The following is an 18552-nucleotide window of genomic DNA, read 5'->3' as shown; positions in this document are numbered from 1 at the left end:
GCCTGGCAGCACAAGACCGTCTCCTTCTCCCCCAAAGAGGGAGAGAAAAACATAGCTGGAGAAGTTTAAAAAAGCTGTGTCTAAACCGTTACTCCCAAAGATGTGAATACATCAGGCTTCATTCCTTTCTTCCAGATACTTGGAAAAACAAGATAGTGAAGGAATATAAACTTTTTTTTTTTAAGATTTTTTATTTATTTATTTGACAGAAAGAGATGACAAGTAGGCAGAGAGATCACAAGTAGGCAGAGAGGCAGGCAGGGAGAGTGAGAGGGAAGCAGGCTCCCCGCCAAGCAGAGAGCCCGACGCGGGACTCGATCCCAGGACCCTGAGATCATGACCCGAGCCAAAGGCAGCAGCTTAAACCACTGAGCCACCCAGGCGCCCAAGATAGTGAAGGAATATATACAGAAACCACAGAGCCTGCCATGAGACCTCCAGAGCCTGGGGTGCTGCCTGGATCTGGTCAGCTCTTGTCCTCCTTTCGGGACAAGGCAGCCCACTTACATCTTCTTCTGTGTAGGTAGGCCACCGAATTTCCTCAGACCTTGTACTTGGGAATCTAAGAAGGACCCCAGCGCACTCCTATTGCAAACACACACGGATCCTTGGAAGTATTTTAAGTTATTCTCCAGGTGCAGATTCTGGCTAAACTGTAAATTAGAGACATTGCTCTAATTCTCCCTCATCTTTGGGAAGCTTTCAGCTGTGCTATAAGCTAAAACAGTGTAATTAATATAGACTAATATTCCTCTTCAATACTGAAAGCAAGTCACGATCTATATTCTTAAAATACTCCAGGAGTTACAGCTATCTTTCTGGTAGGATGGCAATCCCCTCTGAGAAATCCATGACAGGATGGAAATCCTTTGTATCAAGGACCTTATTTTGATCTACGTTTGGAAATTAAGACTAGTAATATCAAAGTTCACTGGAAAAGCCCAGGAACCAAACTTAAACGGGTTTACATTATTTGGGGGCTGGAATAACTAACGGCTAACTGAGCAGACATTCACCTATGGGTGGGTCTCAGGGATGGGGAAAAACCTAACTTCTGAAGGGGGAAAAGCGAAAGCTCTGGTATGAATCCCCCCCAACGTTGCTTCCAGTCAAACTCTTAAGTGAAAGTGGTTACAAAGTGTCCAAGATATTAAAATAATCGAGTATGTCGGCAAATATGGATACTCTTTGAAAATTTTAGCTTTGGTGACCATTTCAGCGAGTGCTAGATGAGAGATACTAGGGCAGACCTTGCTGGCCCTATCTCACAAAAATAGAAGTTCAGTGATTGGCCTCTTGTCGTTCAATCAGTAGAGGTGGAACTTAAGCTCCAACACACCCTATCTGACTCCTCGTCTTCAAATGAAGATGGGCAAAAGTATAAAGTAGATTTGGAAGACTAGCCCCCCACCCCTTATCAGTAATAGCTCAACTCAGATGCTTACTCTATGCCAGGAGCTCTTTGGGGTGCTGTGGAGGCATTAACTCATTTATCCTCATAGCAACCACAGGAAAGAAGTAATGCCACCATCTCCCACTTTAAAGATGAGAAAACAGAGACCGGGGATGCTCAGAAACCCGCCCAAGGTGTCAGGGCTGAGTAAATGGGAGAACTAGGAAAATCTGTGCTCTCTGCACAGAAAGGCTAAAGCACAGGCATTTCCAAACCAATGTTCAGATTATCAGCAGTCCTGGGAATATCTTATAAAATTGTTTTTAATTTAAATTCAATGTAGTTAACATATACTGTATTATTCATGTCAGGGGTAGAACTTAGTGATTCATCAGTCGCATGTAACACCCAGTGCTCGTTACATCAAGTGCCTTCCTTAATGCCCATCACCCAATTACCCCAAATCCGCTCACCCACCTCCTCTCCAGCAACCCTCAGTTTTTTTTCCAATAGTTAGGAGTCTCTTATGGTTTGCCTCCTCCTCTGTTTTCGTCTTATTTTATTAATTTTAACAAAATATCTTCACAGTGAGATCCAAATTACTGATACCTCCAAAATATATACCCTTAGTCCAAAGACAAAGCACAGCAATTCGTATGGGTGACACAAATTCCATTTAAAGATCCCCCTTACTGTAAGGAAAGGCTAGGCAGGGAACAGTTAAAACTTTCTGGAAATCTCAACAAATTATGTGTAAAGACAACTTTAGGATAACATTTCAGAAGATTCATCCTACCTACCTTCTTGATTAAACCACCCTATTAAAATAAATAATTTTTGAATGACATCAATTCAGCTCAGACATAAACATTGTCTGAAGTCTTTACACCCCGTCACATCACATATTCCCACCATCAAAAACGATTATGCCCCATCACATCACATATTTGAATTACTATGTGGTTTGTGGGGGGGTTTTTAAATGTTTAAAAATTTTTATTTTATATATTTATTATTTCTTGAGATGCTGCCAGATCTGCCTTTGGATCCAAAATCACTCCTTCATTCATCACAGCTGTCAACCAGTGTAGCTAAACCTTCTCCCATACAGATTTTAATCTGCTCAGATAATGGAGGAAGTTTGCTTGCTATCACCGTTTCAGCAACTATCAATCCGGAGATTTCCGAAAGTCTGGCTTGTTCCGGAATAGCCTTCCATGTTACGGGCCTTCGAAAATCTTTCATAAATCATCTTCAGGTATTAAAAAAATTACCTTGATTCCACATAGAGCTTCTCTGCCAATCAGAGGTCATTCCTAAACTACTGCACAGCCATTAAGAAGGGAGCTAGAAGCGAGGAAAAGCTCCCTCTCTAGACCTTTGCCCAGAAATTCTAATACCGACATTGGACATTACCATGTTTTCAGATCACACACTTGGATAGGACCAAATCCTACTGTTTGTTCTCTTGCCCTTTACCACCTTCTTGCATATACAAAACATTCCCTGATGTACTTCAGTCAAGCTGGACATCACCACCGCGGATTATAAACCCCAATTACCACACTGCTGTGACCACCCCCGTCTAAGTCATATCGCACACCCCACAGTCAGACTCAAGATCAGGATAGGATGCTGCCAGCTCAGTCTGGGTGATCCCTGAGCCATCACTTAACCTTTCTGTGCCTGAGTTTTTTTCACCAGCCAAATCAGAATCACAACAGTGTCCATTTCTTAAAAGCATTTTAAGGAAAATGAGATAAAAGATAAAAAGATCTAGAACAATGCATGGCACAGAGTAGGTACTGAGTAAGAGTTCATGGTCCTTGCTGGGTTGATTTTAAAACAAAATATATACTTCTTGTATTCCCGCACCAGTCCTTCTGGATCCCAACTAGTAAAGCTAGGGGGAAAAAAAGATCAGCTGTTGAGAAAATACCCCCACTTTCTACTCTACAGAGGACAGACCAAATGGTCGAGTGGGATGGCCAATCTGAATTCATGCTCGCTGTCTGTCCTCTTCCAGCCTTATCTGTAAATCCAGCGTGGGGCTGGGGTACTTCTCCAGTTGGGTGAGTAAAGGTGAGTCCCTCTGCTCTGTATACACACAGAGCTCTCAAAAAAGTAAATTAATTAATTAATTAATAAAATCCAAAGCTCCTCTGATACTGATCTTCTAGTCTAGAACTCCCATTTTAAAGATGAAGAAACTGGTTTGGAGGCTAAGTGACTTGCTCAAGTTCACATAAATACTCAGGAGCAGAACCAAGGCCAGAAAATGATCATTACCCTACACAAACCACCAGGCACTCTTCCATATCCTTTACACGTCACTTAATTTAATCCCCATAATAATCCTCTAAAGTAGGTATTATCTCTGTTGTCTTAGAGATGCAGAAACGGAGGCTCATTCTCCGTAAACTAACGTCTTCAAAAGCACACAACTGACAAATGATAAAAACAGGGTCAAATGCTTCCTGTCTGGTCCCAAAGAATACACACCTGTTTCAAGTTTTCTAGAGCTCAGGGCTAGAATTCTCCGTACTGAGTCTCAACCTTTAGCGTTCAAACTGAGTGTACATCAGCCTCATCTGGGGAGTTTTCAAAATACAAATTGTTGGGCTCTACCTCGGGAAGGGGAATCAGAGTCTCCGGGGAAGTATGGCTTCAAAAATGTGTAATTCTTCAGAGTTGGTCGGGTGATTCTGATGCGAAGCAAGATTTGAGAAACCCTAATCTAAGAAGACATTTCAGAAATGCTTCCAGTATAAAATGAGAGGTAAAGGAGTTACCTAGAATGTTCAGAGTAGCTAAATCTGTGTGAGGGGTAACACAGTGACCTTCCCCTAAATCCTTCTGTGTCCCATAGACACACACGCAGCCCCAGTCACATAAACATGTACATATCGAACCACAGCCCTACTTCCATTCATCTTGCCTAAGGAAATCGGCACCACAGGGACAACAACAAGCGCTGTTCTTTCCAGCAGTTCCAGAATCTGTGCTGTGTTCGAAATCCAGCAATAAGCTTTCTTTCCACCCTTATCCTCTGCACCACAATGTCTTAGGGCCGAGCTAAAAAAAAAGAAGGGGAAGATTGTTCCAATGAGCACTTACCAAGGTGCCCCGTATATCCTGAATCCCTTCACTGTTACCTCCGAGTCTTGTAAGTAAATACTGTTTGTCAGGAGGGACTGAACGTTGTCAAAGTCCTCTGGTTTCAATTTGGACACAGAGGGGAAACGGTAGTAGTCCTGTTTAACAAGGTCTGCCATGAATTCCTTATCAAATGTCAGTTCATGATTCCCAGCAATCACTATTTTATATTCATATGGCAGGTTTCCTGAAATAAGAAAAAAAGAGTACCAATTAGCACGTTCATTTCCCATCACAAAGTACAACAGCCGAGACTGTGTGATTAGCAGACAGTATACCCAAATGAAATAGCTCACACATTCCTTTATATTTCCATGGGAACCAAAATTTATGACTACGCCTTTATGCTAGCAAAAATGACAATAAACAGGAGAGAGGAAGCTGCTAAGAAGCTTAAAAGCTACTAAGAAGACATTCAGTTTTCTAGTTCCATTTCCCTCTTCTGTATGCTATAGATTCACTGTGATGAATCACACTTTATAATTATCCAGTGAAAAGCACTTTAATCACGGTCCTTAAAAAAAGGTCTGGACTTGGTTTGGTCCTCAAAAAATAAGCCAACCAACTGTTCTTAACAACCCAAATGACTGCCTGATTTGTAGGATATCCTTCAAAAGTACATCTGTAGTATATCATACAAAAGACATGGCACAGCCGAGCATTCCACAATGTACGTAAATGAAAGGAACTACGGAGTACAATTTCATATTGTAAGTTAAAATTTACCTTGTGGCTTTTGAATAAAAAGAACGTTAATAATAGCCCCCTGATTAGAAGGCTAACTTTCCTCCCATCGGGATGGGAGAAGAAACTGTAAAGCTTAACCCCCTTTTAATATTTATGGTATGGAAATGTGAGTTCTCGGTGTGTGCTTTTTATGCAAAAGTTTCCCGATCAAAATGAGATAATTCTGGGAAGAAGAATGAAAGCTATAAAGGAAAACCCAAACACCAGACTTCTGCATAGATTTATAATGTTTGAATAAAGTACAGATCATACATATTAATAACTCACCGTGATGCTATAAGAACCAAACTCCAAAGGGAGATAGTGCTGGGCAGCTGTCCCCATCCTGAAATTAATGCCCTTTTCTCTTCTTTGTCATTACCCATCCCTCAAGCCTCACTGCAGAGCTGCTGCTCATTTTATTTTATTTCATTTTATTTTAGGGGAGAAAAGGGTGGGGCAATGGTGCCTATAATTCCAGCTTCCTGAGACTCCTGGGTCCAATGCAAAATTAATGTTTCCTGCTATTCCAGGAAGAATGAAAGTTACCACTAGCAGGAAATTGGATACCCTTGTTGTAGGAATTGGTCCTTACCAGCAAGCCAGAGTCAATGATTTAATTAATGAAGCTTAGTGGGGAGGAAAATTATATTTTGGGGGTGGGAGCAAGTTTTGCCATAGGTACTCGGACTTTAGCAATGCAAACTGCAGAAAACTGTGCTGTGAAGTCCTCAGTCCCAGCAGCGCACTGCAAACATGATTGCTAACATTGAATTTATTTTATTTTATTTTTTTTTTAGAGAGAGAGCAAACACCAGTGGGGGTGGGGGGAAGAGGGAGAGGGAGAGGGGTAGAGAATCTTAGACAGGCTCCATGTTCAGCATGGAGCCCAACGCAAGGCTTGATCTCACGACCCTGAGATCATGACCTCAGCGGAAATTAAGAGTTGGGCAAGTACTTAACCCAGTGAGCCACCCAGGTGCCCTTGAAATGATTTTTAAGATCACCAGAGTATGTTTTGTAATGCTATTTTCTTTAGCTTTCAATTTTTAGGTCTCTATCAGTAATGAAATTGCATATATAGCGCACAGTTTAACAGGGAGGCTTAAGAGAGAAATGAAGGCGGTCAGAAAATAAACCCGCAGAAAGCAGCCACTGCAAACACTGTGGCCCGGAGTTCCTGGATATCCTGACTACTAGCGCGCAATCTGCGGGACATGCCTTTGGCCTCAGTTCTGTGTACAGCTGTGCTGAGGCGCTCACGGAAAACAGGGAGCCTCTCTCAAAGGTATGTTTTTGCAAGTTTATAATGCGCACTAGCATAAGGCAATAAGGAGTGTGATGTATGTTGCGAGCTACTTGGAAAGAATGATATCTTGCACAATTCCCCTGCATTTAAAATACATTTGAGAGATGTATTAACGGGTCACAAATCCACGACGACCATGCACACTGGAAATTTGGGAGAAGCCCGTTGACTCTAACATCATGGCTCTGTGACCCCCTTTGGCCCGATATTGCACCCCTAGAGTCGCCTGTGCCCCCAGAGCCAGAACGGGCTGAAACATTTTCCTTGATGGTAATCTGTTTCAAGGCAGGTCAGACCTGCATGAGTCTTTCAGCAACTCTATTTGTACAAGTCACGCTATAGCTGCCCTGTTCCGTTTTAATCATTCATGATGACGGATTCACTGTAAGCCTTTCTTTCTGCGCCACAGCTCTCTCAAGAAGTCCTCGCTTCTTGCTTTTTTCATTTTAGAGTTTTGGTTCAGGAAGGGCACGGGTGAGACTGAGAAGGCAAAGGAAGTATATTTTCCTCCTTGGAACATTTTTTTTTTTAGAGAAAGTGAAACTGGTGCAGAGTAAATCTCCTTCAGGGAGACCTCTCTTCGGTGTCTTTTAAATCAAATTTTGGAGACTCAGCATAAAGAAGTAGCCACCAAAATGATGATATTTACACACTGCCAGCGAACTTATTTCTTTCTGAGAATCCAGTAGTAGTTTCCAACTTCCTCCCTCTGTTACCTATGTAAGTAAAAGCAGGAAGGCTGACAAATCTCCTGTTATTTGATGGTATCTATTTTTTTCCCGAGACTAGATTAATTCGGAAGGCTCTGCAGGCAAGCTCCAAACTTCTTGGTATTCAAATAGCATCATTTAAAAATTGTTAGACAAAGAGATGCCTGCCTTGATCCATTTTATTCAGATCAGGCCACTGAAGTTGACCTGCCTGAATAAAAAAACCGAGGCTATATACAGTTATTCTAAATGGAAAAATTCTTGCTTTGAATGACCTAAAGAACTCTAACTAAGCATTCCATCTTTCCCAAGACATGCTATATGTTCTACTAGCAATTTACAAGATTATTTTAAGTGCAATGGAGATAAACTTTTGACAGACTGTCAAATAGTTCTGTAAGTTTTAAAAATGCACATTTGGAAAAATACAGTATGGCAGTACAAATAATGATATATGGCTTCATTTTTTGTTTCGTTTTTCATCGCTACTTTCATTTTTCTATTTTTCCATATAAAATAAGAGGTGATCTAAAGAAAACTATTGAGCAAATCATAATACAGATAATTCACAAGTACAGCAAAGTGATGACTACAGCAAGGAAATGAATGAGATGTGGGAAATTAGCCTGTCTTCTCATGTCTTCTTGATCTCATTCTTCCCACTCTCACTGGCAATTAAATTTTCCAGACATCTATCTTTGATATTTTGGGTCTCTCCCTCTATATTTACTCCTCCTTCTTAGTGAGTTTTGTTTACCAAACCCAAGAAAATAAAAACAAGCAGCCATTGACATGCGTGTGACACGCACACACACACACAAACATACACACACACGCACAAACACCCGCACCTCTCACATACAATCCTAAACCATGCTTATTTTTCAGATGCTTCTTCATTTCACATCTAAACTTTTGGAAAGAGGATTCCAGAAGCTCGCAGCTGATAGGCCAAATACAGCCCACAGATGTATTACAGTTTGCCCTCAATGCTATTTTGTGTTTTGTTTTGTTTTTAAATTGAACATTTAGAAATCAGGCGATGTCATGCAAAAATTCTGATTTTCTAGCTCCTTTTGGAAAATCACAAGACCAGTCACTACCGACCATCCAATCAGCCACAGACCTTCCCACTCCCTACGACTTCTCACACCTGGCCCACTTATCACATTTGTGGTAAGACTGTCCCCTCTGTTATCAGAATTAGCCACTAAGAGACACGTGGTTACTCAGAACTTACCCCATGCAATCTGGCTTGTGTTTCTAGTCTTTTCCCAAAGCTTTCCCAGAATGTCAATAATAACTTCCTAACAGCCAAAGCGCAGACCTTTTTCTCTCTTCTCATCTCCAGGGATCATGCTGCTGTGACATTCCTGTCCCTCAAGGTCTCTCTGCCCTTGACATTGGATGCTGCACTCCCAGGTTCACCTCCTCCCTCTGTCACATTTCCTTTGCTTCCTCTTCTTCCGCAGCCCCCTTTGCCTCTTGTCTCATTCTCAGTTGACTCATTACATTCTCCTTCTTCATCTTTACTTCTATGGATATTAGTTAATATTTTCTTACAGTATGTCTCACCCTTCTATTCTCTGTGATTCGATTTTAAACTATTACAATTTAAACGATGGAGGCAGCATCAGGTTAAGAGCAGGGACTCTGCCGCAGGCTTCACCGCACATTGGCTGCATGACCTTGGTCAGAGTCCTTCTGTTCTCTCAAGTGTGCTAGCAAAAGGAGGACAACAACTGCATCCACCTCATAGCCTGTGCTCAAGATAAAATGAGATAAAATTTCTAAAGCACATGCATGGTATGGACTAAACTATCAGTGCATGTTAATTATTGTTTTACTCATTTTTCTTAATTTTGCTTTTTGCATGTGACTTGTCTCCCCCTAGACTGTGAAGACCTTGAAGGTACAGATCATGGCTTGTGGCTTCGTATTTGACCCACAGTACCCAGTTCCATCCCTTCCAAATGGCAGGCACACGATTACTATTCACTGAATAAGTGGAAGAATGAACGAACTTCTGCAAGATTTGGCAGGAGCTTTCTTAGGAGAATTACGGGAACTGAGCTTGTCCTCTTGGGATATGACAAAGTTTAACCGTTGTCACACTGTCCTCCAGAGACACAGGTTTACTCAGAATTTACCCAATTTAAGCCTTCTGAAGTGTCCCCTTCTGCCCCCAAATTCAGTCTAGCCAAAAAAATCTCTAACAAACCATTTTTTAACTGACCTTTTCCTTAATCTAAATGGGGGAAAATAATACCACCCCCCACCAAGGTTTGGAACACATTAAATCAGATGCTGCATGTAAAGAACTTGCAGTTTCTAACACTTCATGATGATTCAACAGATATTGGCTGTGACACAATGGTTGTTGCAATGATTACCTTTCCCAGGTGCCATCCAAGAAAAAATTCGGTGATCCACAAATTGGATCACTCCCTGGTCACAGCGGCACAAGGTCACTACTCCCAAGGAAAAACATCTGAGATGGAAAAGAGAACTTTGATTTTCCAGAGGAAGAAACTGGCATGGTCTAATGCGTCCTTCAAGTTAACGAAAGTGTATTAGAGTCATGAAGGCATCTGGATCTAGAGGGCATGGTGGGTGGGCCTATGAAGCCTTCAACCTACACACCGATTGCTTTTGTCAAGATGATTCTAACCTTGCAAAGAGTGTCTCCTGAACACATCACTTTTTTCCTCCTTCTCTTATCCAGTTACCCATCACTTCTAGTACTTACCGACTGCCAAAAAATGTGCCAGCATCAGCCTCTCAATCACAAATGAATAGTATAAACCATGACCGAACGCATCTCTTCAGAGGGACTACTCACCTGGGAGATCCCTAATATCTTCCTAGAATCAGATACTAAACGCGATCTCCATAGACTCATAGAAGAGTATATAAGAATATAGAGAGGAATAGAATGTCTATAAAATTTTAAGATCTTCGGATATGCACGTGTCTGATAAAGCCACAACAACTTTAAAGCAGACACACAGTGGACTGGGTCAAGGTCAGCCTCCCTTCCTTACCAAACGCTGGACATTGAGTGTGTGACTTAAAGCGGCTCCCATGAATAACAGCCCATGACCCCAGCAGGCGCTTGAGAGACAGCCACATCTGGTGATTTGGAAGTGTGATCCGTGAGCCTCTGAGGGCAGGAGCAGGGCGACGTGAGGGAAGAGACAAGGGCAGAGGCGAGAGGCATGTTCCCACGTGCACCACAGCCACACTGCTTTCCTTTCCTTCATGATTTGGGGAAAGATTTCCTGTGAAGACTTAGCCCTGGCTTAAAAATATTCAACAGAAAAACCACTGGTTTATCCGATTCCATTTTCCTGATGAAGAAACAGTGTGCCAGAGAGGGGCTGCCATTTGCTGAGCTAAATCATGGGCCACACTGGAGGCACAAGTGGGACAAGAAGAGCTCTTCCGCCTCCCGCACTAGTTTTCTTTCAGGTGACCCCAAATTTTTGAGAGTCTTAGGAAGTTTGGCTTAAGACCTACCTCTTATGTGAGTCCTCCTCATACCCTTTGTCCATCTATGGCGATCCTTTTCCCTAGCTCTAGGCAGCGGCAGCCTTTTCTGTCCGGATCAAGAAATAGAACTGGCTACATGACGGATTTCTCCTGCAGCGGTCATGAAGCAGTTTCAGCTCCATACTATGACAATGCACATCCTGGCTCAGTTAAGGCATTCCCCAAATGCTACTGCAGCTGTGGGTGTAATTTCTCACCCACCTGGTCTCAGAAGAATTTGGGAGTCCACCCAAGGAAGGGAAGGTCATGGCCTTGAGAAGGAGAAGGAAAAAAGCTCCTGTGCCCAACTTTATGCGGGGTCCCAGAATTTGAAAAAAAGTTGGCTATGTGATAAAAACTAATACGAGACTTTGACAGGGGAATAGTAGTCCAAGATAGTAAACCCAAATGCCTACAGGGACAAAGATGTAAAGCAAAAAACATGAACTGGACTAGGTGGAAATAACAGAGGTTGTGAGGACCAGCACACGTGTGCATCACCATTTAAAAATAAACATATATAAACACTGCTCTGGCCAAACAAGATTCCTTGCCAGCTTGCCCCCCACCAAATAAGAGTTAATGTCCCTCAAAATTAAGCATCATACAACTGTCACTTATTTTTCTGCCATGAATCACTATAAAATGTATTCCTCTGGAAAATTCAAAACCCCAAGTCAATTCCAGAACAGTCACTTTTCTTGGGACTCTGCCCACCACCTGCGAGAAGATGACCCCGGCCCCATATTCTCCATTCCTCATGAATGGTGAGCATGGGAAACAGGGGTAGCCAAAATGGCCATTAGGTTTGGCTAATGCCAAATACTGCCTTCCCTATACCCCATTTTTAAAAATCAAGGATCTAATAAGCAAGATTAACTGGCTGCTGTCTCCTACTTATTTCTGCTAAAACTGAGGGAAATTTAAAAAAAAAAAAAAAATCCCGAGCACAATAGTAGTTCTTTGTGAAGAACTCTGAGAGCATCCCAAAGCAAACACGGCTTGCCGGATTTTGTGGGTAAAAGAAAACCTAGGTATCGAAAGGTGACAAATTTCAAGATCTCCAATCTCCATGCCCACTCTCCTCTATACCTTATATTATAGCCTTGGGAAATATAGAAAGACAAAAAGTGCGTGGCATAGCGCTCATATTCAATAGAGCTTACTGTGCAGCAAGAAGAAAACACAGAGACGACGAGACAAGAGGAGAACCTGCTATAGTTTTCAGATACCCAGGAAAATCGAACTCACAAGGCAAAGCTTCAGGCCTACTTTCCCCTTGGCAGTATGCTAGAAAAACAACTAATTTGTGAAATTAAAAAAGAATAAAACAGATATATAGCCAGACCTATTATCATGGGACTGCTTCTAAACAAAAGAGATACATTATAATTCAATCACTTTTCTGAAACCTTCAGCCTGCAGTGGGGGCAGTGCCAGGGGCCTGTTTTAAGACACTGCTCCTTAATGCCAGTGTTATAAAAGGACCTTGTTATACCCCCAAGGTGGATAAAAGGCAGCAATTTTTTTTCTGTTTAAAATTATTATTGTATTTTTAATATCATGACTCCAGCAGAGAGGGAAAATGTCCAAACTCTTGAAATCTCTATTCCACTGAGAACTAAGAGTAACTTGGACTTGAAAACTGTTCAAGCAGAAAATTTTGCAGGAGGATGAAAGGAACAAATAATAATCCCAGTGGCTAGGAGGATGAAAGAACCATGAGGTTCTGGGATGGACTAAGGAGAGGTGTCATCAACATTCCTTGCCTGGATTACCAGGGGCTGGTAGCTGAGCAGGGCTGAGTTGAGCCTGGAAGCAGGGAGAAGATGGTCAGTTACAAGCAGGCAGAGCCCATGTTTCCCCACTGTTCTCCCAGCATCTAGAAAAATGCGTGGCATTTAGTCGGTGCCCATTGCCTACTTGTTAAATGAATGAAGGGACTTCCGGCAATCCCTCTCGGCTCCACGGTTTACACTCACTTGCCTGGGCCGCAAAGCCACCAGAAACATTCAATCAGGGCAAGCTCCGTTTCTGACCTCAGTCTGTCCCCCGTCAGGCTCCATTAATTTTCACAAGTCCTGACAGCTCTAACGTTAATACTCACACTTGCTGACGGAGCCACACAGCAGGTTCAGACTGCTACCTTCTCCTCTGAAACTCATGCATTAGGGTTTCTTCCATGCTTGCAATGGGAAACCAAGTCTAAGAAATATTAAACACAGAAAACTATATTACAATAGCGTCAGGGCTGAGCCGGAAACCCAGGAGAGTGTAAGGAATGCTGAGTGAAAGCCCGGTGGTCCAACTGCAGGCATGAGGGCTAGCCTAAGAAGCCTCAGCTGACACGCTCCTTCCTCTTCTTCAGCCTCCTCCATGCAAAGAATCCCAAGGTACCAGAAGATGCTGTAAGCCTTAACCCATACAAAGGAGACAAGAGCCCATCCCCCACCCAGGAAAGCAGACCCCTTCTGGACCTCAATGGTCACCGGTATTCAGCACTGAGAAGTATAAACCACGAGGGAGCAGGCAGTTAGCACCCATAATGACTAAACACATAAAAACAGCTCAAGATTTGATTGTTTGATCTACACGCATTTTCTGTCTCACTGTAACTTTAATCCAACATAACTTTCTGTGATTTAAACATTCAGGCACACATACTCATTCACACTTGTACATGTTAAAAGACAACTACAAGGCAGTAAAAACAAATGACAATATTAACGAATGACAATATCATCTTTGTTTCCCAACTGAGTATCTTTAAGTTGCCACCCAGACCAACATGGCACATTCTGCGTCTGAAGATGGGGCAGTAAACTGTCCACTGAGATCCAGCTCCAACGACACTCAAGTATTTCCATCCGGCTGGACAACTGGAACCACAGGTAGCTTCTTCACTGTACTCTGTCCAACCTCTCCCTGACAAATACAGGCCTTGGCTTGTTGAGATTTATTCCCCATACAACAAATTCTATCTGAGCACTCAGAGTATCTCCTTAAAGATCCTTTCTTCTATTTCCCCAAGTTTCAGAAAACGAGATCCAAATCAGGGTTCCACTGGACAGTCACCAGAAGAATTCACCAGAAGAACTGCTCAAGACACTGTCAATCTCCATTCAAACAGCTGGGTGCATGTTTCTATTACTCAAACATACCAGATGTGGGGATATATGGCATGATGGAAAGATCGTGGGCTGTGGAGTCACAATGACTTGGAACCAAGTTCCTGTTTCCATCACTTATTACCTCTGAAACTCAAACTCAAAACATGCTCATTCACCTCCATATTACTCATCAGAAAAAATGAGGATAATTGTACAATCTACATGCCAGAGAGGATGTGCAGACTGAGTGAGATCAGGAAAGGACCTAATACAAAGCAGACACACCAACAGTGATTATCATCATCATTTTTACCCTGTCTTCTGTTGTCCATTGTAACCTGATTTAGGATAAGGGGTCACCTCCAACTTCTTACCACCTTAAAAGAGTATTCCATAAATATCTTTAATAAACTGGCAGTGTTGACTGACAAAATCCACAGTGAGCTGAATAATATCATTATTTTTCCCCCCACAAAGCCTTTAAAAAGCAACTGAGAAAAGGCGCTCCTTCCAGCATTACTTACAAAACAAGTGGCAATTATTCTCCTGAATAATTAGAAGAACAAATGCAAATCCCATGTTTACATTTTCAGACATTAAATATGGTGAAAATAAAATTAAATAAAAATAACACCGGCATAAAGACCATATTCTTTAAAAGAAAGAACACTTTTAGAGAATTTTGGATTCCCTCTCCACCTTAACCCTTCAAATAGTAATAAAAAATCTCTTTTCTAATCAATACTCTTATTTTTGCCTGCTAAAATAATGTTTGGGCAGATGCATGCAGGATTTCAGTGTGCAGGGATTCCAGGGGGCTGGTCCACAGAAGCCAGAGCAGAGGGTTGACAGTAGAAATAAAATCTCTGCCTTAACAGCGCCACTGGGGCTAGATGAAAATGGTCTTCTAGAACTTGATTAAAACTAAATTGAAAAAGAACATATTTGGCTAATATTACATTAGACTAAAATATAGAAATGAACCCTAATACTCTTGAAATCTAATAAGAGAAAGCCATCTCAATTTCCAAACTTTCAAAAGCATCTTCTTTAAATGCATCACAGATCAATTTACATGGTACTTTTGCCAATAAGCAAAACCAAATCACAGGTTCCAATTGGCTTATATTGGAAAGTATGAGAGCAAATGCTAGAAAATGCAATTACTGCAAACAAACTCCATTTTCTCCCCTCTGAAGGGAATTTCAGAGAATATTTTATTGCCACCAAATAATATTTCTGAAGGCATCAATACACAATTCTATTTTCTTTTCAGAGTCCCTACTCACTGGATAATCTAATCCACTCTACAGAATATCTTGAAATTTAGAGAAGAGCCCACGAAAGGGGATATTACCTTACACATACATCCTATGTCGATTTTAATAATTTGCAATCTGGACAGGATGCTGCACAAAGCAAAATTTAGGATCCAATAAAATTTACTTTTCCCATTTTGTAATTCAAAGTTTTAATGAAGCATTTCAAGGACAAAAATTTAAAAGAAATCTCTCAGGAAAGGTTATTTTGATCAAGAGCGACAGCGATGAGATGGAAGAAATGGAGACCACATTCATTTCCTCTTCTGTTTCTGCTTCCCACCCGCCCCCCAACCTTCAATTGGCAAAATTCTCTACAAAATAGACTTCCCAGGGGTTATGAAATCATGAAGTCTCCCGGTGATAAGTTTTGGTTTTGTTGAAACACGAGTTCCAAAAATCTCTGATCTCTTTCCTCTGTAACAGTTTAGTGGCCTCATGACACAAGCCTCCCCTCTGGGGTAAAGTAGTACAAAGTGGTAGAATTCCTTAGGAAGAAACCATTTTTGGAAAGTCTATTATGGCCCTTGGGGTCCAAAATTCCAGGACATTGAGTTGGAGGTCTAGTTCCTTTCCCAGTTTTATTCCTTTCCCATATGTCATAGTCTGAATGTCTATGTCCCTCCCAAATTTATACGATGAAATCCTAATCCCCAATGTGACAGTATTTGGAAATGGGACCTTTGGCAGGTGACTGGTCATGAGGGTGAAGCCCCCATGAATGGAATTAGTGCCCTCATAAATGAGAACTCTCTAGCCCCTTCTGCCACGTGAAGACACAGCAGGAGGGCACTTTCTGTGAACCAGGAAGAAGGCTCTCACCAGAACTTGACTGTGCTCGTGCCCTGAGCTTAGACTTTTCAGTCTTCCAAACTGAGAAATAAGTTTCTGTTATGTATAAGCCACCCAGTCTGTGGTACTTTGTTACAGCAATCCAAGTGAAGTAAGATATCATAGTTTTCTAGTTTCCAGAGATCTAGCCTTCAACATCTTAAATCTACAGTTCAAGACAGATTCATACAGGTCTTCCTAAGTCCGTGTTTTCTCATAGTGTGCTTAAGGCATATGGTGTTCTTTGCAGCTCTCCTTAAATAATTCAATTAAATATGCTAAGGAGTCCAGGTAATCACCGTACAGTTGGAGAGCATACTTATCTGCTGAACACTGTTCCCAGCAAGACAATAAAACAAGAAAAGAGCAAAGGTGGTCAAATGTTCTGAACATCTGAAGTCAGGTGAACAAATACTGCTTTAGCCTTAAATTTTCCATTAAAGTACATGTCCACTTTTCTCCCCATACCATACATACCCAAGCCCTCCAAAAAGGTGTGGATTAACCTTCTCTTTAGGTTTGCATCTTTTATGAGCTGAAATGTACCCCCTCAAAATCCATATGATGAAACTCTCACTCTTAGTACCTCAAGCATATGACTGTATTTGAAGACAGGGCCTTTACAAAGGTGAATAAACTGAAATGAGGCCATAAGGATGGGCCTTAATCTGATCTGAATGTTCTCCTTGTAAGAAGGAAAAATAGGGACACCTGGGTGGCTCAGTCGGTTAAGCATCTGTCTTTGGCTCAGATCATGATCCCAGGGTTATGGGATCAAGTGTCACATCGGGCTCCCTGCTCCGTGGAGAGCCTGCTTCTTCCTCCACCAGCTGCTCCCCCTGCTTTGCTCTCTCTGACAAATAAATAAATAAAATCTTTAGGGGGAAAAAAAAAAAGAAGAAGAAGAAGAAGAAGAAAATATGGACCAGGAATGTGCTCCCACATGAAAAGTCACAGCAAGAAGTTGGCCATCTACCAGCCTTCAAACCTGACACCTTGATCTTGGACTAGTAGCCTCCAGAACTGAAAGAAAATAAATTCTGTTGTGTAAGGCCCCAGTCTGTGGTATTTGTTAAAGCACCCCTAGGAAACTAATACATCTTTCTATAAGGAAGACTTTCCTTAATCCGTCCTACATACTAAAGCCGAGGTGATCTTACCAGAATACAAATGCAATCATATATTCCTTCCATACACGTACACACTCACTCATGTGAAAATCCTCCCAGACTCCCTACTATTGCGTAGAGATCAGAGGCCAAACTCCCTGTGTGGTGTGCATAACTCTTTGTTACCTGGCCCCCTTCAGCCACTGCTCCACTCATATGCTGGGCTCTGAGCCTGCGAAATGCTTGCAGCTGATAGAATGAGAATGTGTCTACAGGACTCTTTCTCCCACTTGACCATGGACCCCAGGAGGATCAGACTATCTTTATACTCATCTTTGCATTCTCAGTTGGCTTCAGTAATTATTTATCAAACAAATGAATGAGTGAATGAAGAAATGATTTTATCCTGGCTAAGAATCATGTGGACAGGAGTAGCTCGTACCTCAATTTTGGATTCTGAATGGCCTCAAAGTGTGACAAATCCTATTTCTCTTTTGTCTTCGGATGGCACCATTTGTATACATCATGAAGTATATTATTCATTTGCAAGTGAGAAACTAAGTCTAATTTTAAAAATCTATTATAAGGAATTTTTGTTGTTGTTGGGGAAGGCAGAGAGAGTGGCCTGCACATAGTAAGGACTCAATTTTGTTGATTGAGTGAACAAATAAATGGATGAATAAATGAAAGAAAGAACTATACCCATCACACAAATAATGCGTCTCAATTTCAAAACAGAAGGGAATCACTTCTGTTGCATGATTAACATTACTCATTTAAAGATTTTTCCAACCTTTGTTCCCAGGATTGGGTAGCTCAGAGGAGTAATCAATACTGGAGTTAATGGAATAGCCATTCATCATTTGAGGAAGGTGTCTGTACTTCTTCTTCACTGTATCCCTTCATCTGAAAGTTCTTACCCGTAGGCCTCTCAGGCAAATCACTGCTGTTTTGACAGCTGGCTTTCCTGAGGCCACTCTTTTACAAATGAGCCTACTGCCCGGGCCAAACAGGACATGTGTGTGCATCTTCTCAGGACCCCAAGCGCTGGGTCACATGAAAGAATCCACGCTAACGTACTTGCAGGGCCTGCTTCTTCCCACTTGCTTCCTACAGAAAAGTCAAGAGGCAGCAGGGTGCTCCTGAGCTCTTCTCTAATTCCAGTCTCCCTGAAATTCTAACCTAGAAGAGTCCTCAGAGATCAGCATCATTCCTTCTCTGGAATGGGAACCTAAGACCCAGCAAGGCTAAATGACTCCTCCAAGGTCACCCAATGAGTTAGCTGCAAGGTGGAACTCCCAATCTTGCCGACCCATCTTCCCCCTTTCTACCATATCATACAATTATGGAGTCAGAGA

At 41.8% G+C, this 18552-nt stretch overlaps 1 protein-coding gene across 4 annotated transcripts in view; it reads right to left on the bottom strand.

Moving 5' to 3' along the window:
- The window catches only part of MPPED2 (metallophosphoesterase domain containing 2), a 181445-nt gene that overhangs the window by 84276 nt on the left and 78617 nt on the right, over positions 1 to 18552 (bottom strand). For all 4 annotated transcript variants that reach the window (XM_046014303.1, XM_046014299.1, XM_046014300.1 and 1 more), the window contains exon 4: positions 4511 to 4736. In XM_046014303.1, coding sequence (XP_045870259.1) covers positions 4511 to 4736 — 226 coding nt within the window. The remainder of the gene's footprint in view (positions 1 to 4510; positions 4737 to 18552) is intronic.

Source organism: Meles meles, chromosome 8 (genome assembly GCF_922984935.1).
Source record: "Meles meles chromosome 8, mMelMel3.1 paternal haplotype, whole genome shotgun sequence".
In the NCBI taxonomy this organism is placed as follows: domain Eukaryota; kingdom Metazoa; phylum Chordata; class Mammalia; order Carnivora; family Mustelidae; genus Meles; species Meles meles.
Note: the sequence above shows the minus strand (reverse complement) of the source record. Positions and strands in the feature narration are given on the sequence as shown.